The sequence below is a fragment of the Myxocyprinus asiaticus genome, chromosome 31 (genome assembly GCF_019703515.2).
Source record: "Myxocyprinus asiaticus isolate MX2 ecotype Aquarium Trade chromosome 31, UBuf_Myxa_2, whole genome shotgun sequence".
Classification (NCBI taxonomy): domain Eukaryota; kingdom Metazoa; phylum Chordata; class Actinopteri; order Cypriniformes; family Catostomidae; genus Myxocyprinus; species Myxocyprinus asiaticus.
In genome coordinates, this window is record NC_059374.1 from 25,801,833 (window position 1) to 25,811,542 (window position 9,710).

The window sequence follows — 9,710 nt, forward strand, 5'->3', positions numbered from 1 at the left end:
GTTTCCGGGTCACAGTGCATGCTGGGAAATGGAGTCCCACTTTGTACTGTCCAATTACGCCTTTTAACGGTAAACCTAAAAGTTCCAGTACAGCGTTATTTATTCTCAATAGTCATGCATTTCCCAGTGTACAAACGTCAGTTTTGGTTTAATTTTAAATGGTATTATCTGTGTTAATGTGTTTTTGTGCAGATAGCTAAAGGAAGATGGCAGCGTGCGCAATACGTCGGGGTTTATTGTCCACCGCCAGTAAATATAACACGCAGAAATACACAAACAGAATACTGAGTGCAATTGATTTCAGCAGCGGATTAGATGCGAAAAGACCCCAGGCGTTGTGTTCATCTTGCGGGCTGTCGAGTTTTCAGCCAACGAGGTTTATGTCATCACGGTAAGAGCTAGAAACTGAACTGAAATGTCCTGCTGTTACACAACTACGCAGAGTTGTAGTTTCAGCAAATTGTTCTAACTGCACAAACATTTTTATTTTATCTATGAAATCGGTAGTATGTGATGGAGGCTTTTATATCAGCTGCCATGTGTTTAATGTTAGATAAGACTGCAGTTTGAAGGATTTACATGCTCACAGAACTGCCATTCTTTCAGTAAGTAGTGACACAATTGTGTGATTGAACGCTGCACTTTATTTTTTACGTATGTTTTGACGCCCAATATATAGATTTCAGACTACTTTTGAGTTCTTAAAAATGTCACTGGCCTAAAAACGGTATTTTCTACATAGGACAGATAACAGCACACAATAATGAGGCCTACGTGAGGGACGAACCTCAGCCTTGCTTTAAACCTCCAAAGCCACTCTTGATTACATTGGTGTCAGTGTGGTTCTGAGCCAACATACAGTAAACAAGTCCTATTCCTGTGGTCAGGTTACTTGGTTGTAAGCTTATCCTGCACTTGAACTGACATTTCAAATTCCTTTTTTGTGCAGATGTGTGGACTAAACGCTGGCTGAGATTGGGTTTGGGCTGGGTCAATAATCTATCCTAAGTGTAGAATATTACAGATGCTTTTTTTCTATTCTGTCTCTTGCATAATTTTTTGGCAGAAACAGACCAGAAGGGAAAATATTGGAACCTGTTGGAGTGTTTGAGGCCCTGAAGCAACATGGCAAATATGAAACCGGCCAGGTCAGAGAGAGGGAGAGCAATCATTTTCATTTTGAAATGCATCGATTGTGAACTATTTCTGATTCCACTTGTTTCATCTGTTTATCATGCCATCCACAGCTTTTTCTGCACAGTGTATTTGGTTACAGAGGAATAGTGTTGTTCCCCTGGCATGCTCGACTCTATGATCGAGATGTGAGCCCTGCTGCACCTGACAGGTATGCATTACATTTCTGTGGGCTTATATTTGGAAAAAGTTGCTTTAGTTTGCATCACAACTAAATAATTCTGTTTGTGCGATTCCAGCAACCCGGACTCTGCGGGTCATGGGTCCAAAGAGGTGAAGGGGAAAATGCATACGTACTACCAGGTCCTCATAGATACCAGAGACTGCCCACACATAGTAAGTGTCATCAAACTGCATTACTAGAACATCAATACGAGGGTGAATTCAAGTAATGTGAAGTACTTTTGCGTTTCATTTCAATTGCAAAATCAGGGACAAAAACCGTTAATTTTGGTTCACCTGAGCAGAAACTCTATTTCTTTTGTTCTGGTTCTAGCGTTCCGCTGCCTCTGTTCCAATTGATAACCGGTTAGAACAAAATTAAAGGATGGTTAATAACATTATTTTTTTGTTCTTTTTTTTATTTTTTATTTTTATTTTTTTTATAAAGACAGTACTTTGTGCTTAGGGTGGGTGATGTACCAGTTGTAGTGTTACCAGATCTCTCAAGAAAAAAAAAGGGACCTGGGGCCTCATTTATAAAGACGTTCGTAAAATGATCTTAAATGTTCCTACGAACGATATATGAAATGTCCGTACCCGTGGAGAAATGTTCATAAATGCATCCTACTTTATAAATCGCAATTCAGCTTAAAAACATGCACACGGACTCCACCTATAGAACTCCCACAAAATACTAATATGGTGTGACAGAATACAATTAAAGCTGAGTTATTTTTATCGTTCATTCAATTATTTCTATGAAATGTTCTTGTGCAGTTGGCAAGGTTTTCTAAAAAAAAGTGAGTGCAGCTGCCGGTTTCTGCCCATAAAATGCAGCCTATTCAACAACTCATCATGAGTTATTCTTTTCCATTATCAATAATAAATCCATTCATTGACCATGTTTACTGCAAATCCACACCATTCTTCAACCAATGTCCATATTCTTGCTAAACTTGATTTATTTTCCATAAAGAGGTTTATGTGCTGTTTTGTAATGAAATATTCAGTCTAACTACATTACAGTCGTGTTCTGCATTAACTACATGCACGTTCTTTTCCTGCTACGATCTTCTGTTCGCTCTTGCCATTGATTACACTGCATTTTAGTCAAATCATTCGTTTTTAATTTATATCCTCAACAACAGCAGACAAGAGGCTGAAGGATACATTGAAATAAAAGTTTTATATGAGACTGTTGTGGTGCTTTTTAACCATCTATATATTGATTTAGCTATTTTGAACTTTAATCTCTCCTCTTCCTCGTTCCAAATATGTGCCTGACATATTATATCACGTGTATTACATCTGCCTGTTATCTCGTAGGTTTCAAAAGTATTTTTTTATGGAAATGTGCAGACAGGCTTAAATAAACAGTCTGTTACAGCAGATTTCCAAAATAAAACATTTGCATTACACATAATCTGTAAGACCACATTCTGACTCATTTCAGAATATTCATGTACACGTAAATGTGCTCACTCATTTATTATTAAATGTAGTCAGTCATTGACTCGTACTTTCATCACAAAAAAACCCCAATTAAGTCAGCACTCACATTTGTACGCATGCTTGTCAGTTTTCACATCAGTTTCTGCCTTGGTTCTCAGTCAGAACCAAGCAGCATAAAATCTGTATCAATGCATCATATCTAACAACAATTCAGTGAAGACTTAGAAACTACAGAAATGGCTACATCCACAACGTGCATTAAGGCAAAGAAATGTGATGTAGCCAACAGGAAGCGGTGAAATATTGAAGAATTACTGTAGTAAATCATTTATCAGAACAAAACTAACCGGTTATTAACCCGTTACCAACATTTAAAAATTTCATTCCGAAACAACTGAAAGGGACTCCGTTCCCGTTTTCGGTTATGTTCTGCAAAAAAACCATCATTTGTTTTTGGTTTTCATTTTTCAGTCCTTGGAATGTTTTCAGTCCCTGAGCAAAAGTGGTCCACATTTACCCGAATTCCCCCTAAATAATGTCTGTTATCTGACTTTAACTGCTAAAAGAAATGTATTCAATGTGTTCTGTCTGTTCATGTTTGGCTTGGCTTGGATGACTTGCTCATGTTGGCGCAGTCTTGAGTTCATTATTTGTATTTTTATGACCGTGTTTTGTGTCACTGTTAGTCTCAGCGGTCTCAGACCGAAGCCGTTACGTTCCTAGCCAATCATGATGACAGCAGAGCCCTGTATGCTATACCAGGTAAAAAAAGATACTGTAAACTGTCACTTAAATATTCAACCATTCCACTATACAGAAGGCTGTTCATTGTATTTGACCGTTAGCTGCTGGTTACTAATTTTATTCCTTGTCTGCTTGTCTGTCTCTTAGGATTGGATTATGTCAGTCACGAAGACATCCTGCCTTATAACTCCACTGAGCAAGTTCCTATCCAGCACGAGCTGTTTGAACGCTTCCTCATGTTCAACCCCTCTAGAAGTAAACATTCTTGTTCTGCCGAGTAACTCTTTCAAGAGTATTCAAACTACTACTGCCCCTGATAAAAAGTTTCTGGATCACATTCATATTTTTTTCTTAGATCCCCCATTCAATGCAAGAGATACACTGAGGGCCTGGCAGGAGAAGAACCATCCCTGGCTGGAGCTCTCAGATGTACACAGAGAAACCACAGAGAACATCCGTGTCACTGTGATCCCCTTCTACATGGGCATGAGAGTAAGAGTAGCAAATGACAAATGCTTCTGTGTATTTTATCATGGCAGATTTCTTTGTGTTTTTGAAGTTTGTATGAATCTAACCCAGATTTGTGGATTTTTTTGTGTGTGTCTACAGGAAGCTCAGAACTCCCATGTGTATTGGGTAAGCATAATGAGCTAAATTTTTGCTTCTATAATACTGCCCTTCAAAGGCAAAATGCCTTAATTACACATTTTGTCAAAATTAGTTAGAACTGAAATCGGGACTCTTAGGCTATTATCTGTTCTGCGACACGAGTTCAGAGAAAACAGAGTGACACTTTTATAATCTAGATTTGGCTGGAGAATCAAAAAACTTTAAAGCAAATTTTGCTTGTCTACACTAGCAAGCAAAGGCTTCAGGCTTTCTGCACTGGAAGCGTCGAAGTGAACATTCTAGATCAGGGGTTTTCAAACGTTTTGATGCCAAGGACCCTCAAATATGATGATCAACTTTCGAAGGACCCGTCCTAAAATATAGAAAGATTGCTATATATTTTTGTGTATAAAGGCAGGAGAAAAATTATTATATTGGTTATATTATTATTGGTATTATAAAGACAATTTAAATAATTAGCTTTTATATTTTTATTGTACCAAAGCCAAAAGGAACTATTAAAATATTATCTGTAGGGATGCACCAGTTTATCGGCCAATTATTGACAATTAAAAAAACATCAGCTATAACCATCAAAATAAAATGCCAATATCAACCATCAACCGGTTTTTCATATAAAAAAAAAACTGATGGTTTATTTATAATTAATTACGTAAATTTATTGCGTTGTATTAAGTTCATTATAATTTTGTGTCTAATATAAAGAAATACCAACCAAAATAAATGTCATGTTCAACAGATCTAATCCATCAGTAAAATAGCTTTTGTACCTCTTTTTTAATGCATTATTCCTAAACAAAATATTTGACAAAATAAGATAAGTGGTAAAATATCGGTATTGGTTTTTTGTGTAGATTTGTATCGTATCGGTCAAATAATGTTATATCAGTGCCTCCCTAATTATCTGGAAAATATTTAGCCTGCTTTGTAGTATGTTGAGAGCATATATTTTTTCTACCCAATAATTGTTATATTGAATGTATAAACCTGAACAGAAACATTTCGATTAATCATAAATGGAAATAATGTCAAATTGAGTAAATATAGTTTTTTTTCCAATTAAAATTTTTTATTGATTCGTACAGATAAAGAAAAATAAAACGTATATATACTGAATCAATATTTAACCCCCGCTATTACCCCTCCCCAATCACCAACCCCACCCTGACCCTCAACGAACATCCCTGTGGTCACATGTAAGTATACACACACAAAAAAACAAAAATAAAATATAATAATCATACACATTTCAAACTATGCTTCTCTCTCCACATCCCCTCCCAGAGAGCTCCCCAAAAATGGCAAATAACTGCCCCATTTCCCATCAAACAAATCCCAGATCCCCAGCCTTCTATATGACACCTCCTCGAAAGCTGCCACCCTCCCCATCTCCGCGCACCACTCCTGAAATGAGGGTGCTCCAGCCGACTTCCATCCCCTTAAAATAATCAATAGTCTGCCTAACATAACACTAGTCAGGACCCAATTTTTTATGTGTTTATCCCCTATATGGATGACCGCCCCATCGCCTAAAATACAGAGTCTAGGGCTAAATTAAATTTGAGTGCCCCATATGTCACACATAAAACTCTGAACCTTCAACCAAAATTCTTGGATCTTAACACACCACCAAAAAACATGAGTTGTGTCTCCATCTTCTGAATGGCATCGCCAGCAGGTGGGTGTGACTTTAAGACCAAGCCTAAACAATCTAGAGGGGGTCCAATAGAATCAGTGTAATATCTTGAATTGCATAAGGCGCACCCTTGCATCTCTAGATACAGACTTGATGTTTTTCTGAATCCTAGCCCACACTCCCTCCTCCAATACCAAGTTTAAATCTTTCTTCCTTAATCTCTTAACAGAATTAAAGCTCCGTCCCCCAGTCTCTGAATTGGCAGGGAGTAATACACTGATGCCTCATGACCTTTTCCAAAAGCAATATCACCACTCCCAGAGCATCTGCCACTTTGGGGGGGGGGGGGGGGGTGTATGCTACTCCCAAAAATGGTACAGAGCAGGTGGCGCAGCTGTAAATACCTAAAGAACTGAGATCAGTGAATCCCAAAGTGCTGAACCAAATTTTCAAAGGATCTCAACACACAATAGTTTTACAAAATAGCGCATGAGAACAGCCGTTTCTGATGATGTCTGTTCATGCATAGGCAAATTTGTTCGGTTAAAAAAATCTACCAATAGCACTCTAGAGGGTTGTAATGAAATTACGAATACGGCAATATGTGGGTGGTAATATTTCGCATAAATTATCGCATCATTTCATAAGTGAGAACACTTCTCGTTGGAAGATTCAAACGCTCGCGCTCACTCCTTGACAACGCTGGCCTTTCCAAAAGGCACCCAGACATGCACTTAGATAAAGGCTTACAGAAAGATCATTTTTGCTAATATCACTTTCAAATTTGCAACATAGCTTGGTAAGATTTAGGGCTTTAGCCTGTTGTGTTTTTAGGTGTCTATCCCACAGCATTGTATATTTATTTCATAATAAGTGTGAAATATGATTTTTTTTCTTTTGTGTTTGCACTTTATCTGTTAGTATCGGACTGAGTAATTTTGAAGATTACATAGTAAAGTCTCAAGTGTTAGCTTTCTAAAGATACTTGATTATGTGTGTAGTCAGAGGGACTCATGAGCAGTAAACCTTTTATTTTGGGTATGTCATTTACTCCATTCCTCACCAAAGTGGGAGCGCAATTAAGTGAGGGAGGTTAATACAATCACCAAGTGTAGTAACCTCCCTCACAATCCACTCTGACCAGCAGAAAGGGGACTTATTAATATATAATTTTGGGTTCAGCCATATGCTCGAGGCAACATTTAAATAAATGTCTGAATTAAACACTCTGGACACTTTTGTCCATACCGAGTGTAAACGTGAGATAACGGGGTGTAATTTAACTTCTCCGGTTAGTTTGATAGAAAGGCTTTGCAATGTCGAAATAGGGGCAACAACTTCCTGTTCAATACAAAACCAGGGAGGGGCTCTCTCAGGTGGAAGCAACCAATGAGCCAAATGTCTGAGACCGAATGCATAATAATAAAACAAAATCTTGGGTAGGCCTAACCCACCTTTGTCAATCGGCCTATGTAACTTACTGAAATGTAATATGGGACGTTTACCATTCCAAATGAAGGACTTCGCTATGCTATCAAATTGCTTGAAATAAGAGAGGGGGACATCTACATGGAGAGACTGTAGCAGGTAGTTGAATTTTGGAATACAATTCATTTTGAGAACATTAACCTTCACAATCATAGATAAATGTAATAAAGTCCATCTACCCACATCGCTCGAAAACCTTTTTATTAAAGGGTCAAAATTAACTAAATCACACAAATTTGCTGGGAATAAAATACCCAAATGCTTAATGCCCTGTTTGGGCCACTGGAAGGCACCTGGCTGAAAAGCCATTACCGGTCAGTACGTTGTTAGAGCCAACACTCTGTATTTGTTTTTACAAATATAAACACTTTTTTTTTTCTTCTTCTTCTTCTTTATCTGAAATTTTCCACTGAACCCCTAGCACCCCCTCGCAGCCCCCTGGGGGTCGCTGGACCCCAGTTTAAAAAACCCTGTTCTAGATGATGTGCAGATAACACTGACTAAATAGCTGTGTGCTCCAATAAACTTGAGTAATGGTTAAATGGGTAAATAACCTGTATCATATTTTTTCGACAAATCCACTGGCATAAACATTTACTTATATTGTATAATTATTATTATAATGTTATTGTTGCTAAAACTGCATTTACATGTGGTAAGAAATAAAAGATTATTTAGATTAGTAGACAAGAGACCAGGAACATCATAAGTTGGCTTTAACATAACAGTCTGAAGTAATTATAATTTATAATGAACAAAATTCATGGCAGAAATATTCACACATATGATATTTGGTAAGTGTAGACAGGGTGTCAGTTTCAGTGTTGTGGTTGTTACTGCGCTTTGGCATTGTAGGGCAGAATAGCTCACTACAAAATAAAAATATTTTAAAAGTGGCCTTGGTTGACATGGAGAAAATTTGCTGATGTTTTACCTCAGTGGCGATATTGCATTCGTCTGGAGAACCTGGGCAATGAGGTGGTTCAACTCAGGGAAAGACACTGGAGGATCTTCAGTCTCTCGGGGACTCTGGAAACAGTCCGTGGCAGAGGAGTGGTTGGCAAGGTGAGTTGGACTATAACCACCAAATAAGGACTATGGAAATATTGTTTGTTTGCTGAATACAAACCTTCATTATCTCACCAGGAGCCAGTTTTGTCAAGAGAACAGCCAGCCTTTCAGTACAGTAGTCATGTTTCACTTCAAGCACCCAGTGGACACATGTGGTGAGTTTAATAATGTGCCAGCCTCTATTGTATTAACTATTAATTTTTCTAAAATTTTATGAACAGTACAATTGATCTGCACATCTATGAATAATTAAATCAGTCTTTTTTTCATAGTCTCTGTTATGTTAACAGAATTATGTTTTGTACTGTTTTTCTTGTTTAGGGGGACATTCTGTTTTGAGAGGACAGATGGCTCACACTTTGATGTGCGCATTCCACCTTTTTCATTAGAGAGCAATAAGTATGACAAAGCTCCCCCTACTGGCTATCCCTTGTAAGAAACCTGCTCCTAAAGGACTCCCATCACTGCTCAGCATCCTTTCCAGGCTGTTCCTTTGGAGATCCAGATTTGACCTTTATCAGTGCTCCCTAAACATATGATGGTTTTAGCTAAACATCATCCAGACTGTCTTTAACTGCAGCAAAGGAGGTTTGTAGCAGAGGTATATTTTAAAAGAACAAAAGAAAAAGCAGTAAAAATACAATATGGTGTGATGCAAGTAGTCTGGTAAGAATCAAGACTGAGAGATGGGGGCATGGCTAACTTTCTCCCTCACACCTCGAAAGTCTGTATTGAGAGAGTTTAAATGTGATTTTCTTTTTCTTTTTTTCTTTTTTTTTATTTATTTGAACTGCTGTATTCATCAGTGGAATAAGCATGAGAGTTAATAAAGCTTATTGTCAGTACATTGGTTAGCTTGAGCTGCATTGAAATCTAGTTTAGGCTACTCATCTGCCCTGGACGAGATGGTCTGTTTATCCTAGGGGTGAACATTATGTTTTCTTCAAGTACAAATTGCCGCAAAAATTATTCTGACGCCATGCCAAAGTCGGCTTAAAGAGAGCCTAGTGGGCTAAAACTGTATTAGAGATCGTTGATCATACATTGGAATTAAACTGATGGATGATGAACTGTTTTACAGTTTACTGTAAATATGTTTGTAAAAGCATAAATAAAATGACATTTTCAAGTTGCTGATGTCTTTTTTTATTTTTCATTATTGTAAGTAATTGTGAGGTTATATAATTGCAGCTGACATTCTTTTAATAGAGACAGAACTTTAAAGGAATATTCCGGGTTCAATACAGTTAAGCTCAATCGACAGCATTTGTGGCATAATGTCGATTACCACAAAAATGTATTTTTTTTCTTTTAAAAATCTGGGTAACAGTAA

General features: G+C 37.5%; 1 protein-coding gene across 3 annotated transcripts; it reads left to right on the forward strand.

Annotated features, from left to right (window-relative positions):
* Positions 1–19: 19 nt before the first annotated feature.
* poldip2 (polymerase (DNA-directed), delta interacting protein 2) lies at positions 20–9,509 on the forward strand. 3 transcript variants are annotated; one of them, XM_051665932.1, is made up of 12 exons: positions 20–69; positions 193–391; positions 1,067–1,148; positions 1,248–1,345; positions 1,434–1,530; positions 3,495–3,570; positions 3,700–3,807; positions 3,908–4,044; positions 4,162–4,188; positions 8,246–8,371; positions 8,453–8,532; positions 8,699–9,509. In XM_051665932.1, exons 2-12 carry the CDS (start codon positions 207–209, stop codon positions 8,811–8,813), a joined length of 1,131 nt encoding a protein of 376 aa, XP_051521892.1. In that variant the 5' UTR covers positions 20–69; positions 193–206; the 3' UTR covers positions 8,814–9,509. The 3 variants fall into 3 exon arrangements, with proteins under 3 accessions (XP_051521892.1, XP_051521894.1, XP_051521893.1); XM_051665934.1 differs by having other exon boundaries at positions 22–69; positions 1,073–1,148; XM_051665933.1 differs by lacking the exon at positions 20–69 and having other exon boundaries at positions 98–391.
* Positions 9,510–9,710: the final 201 nt, after the last annotated feature.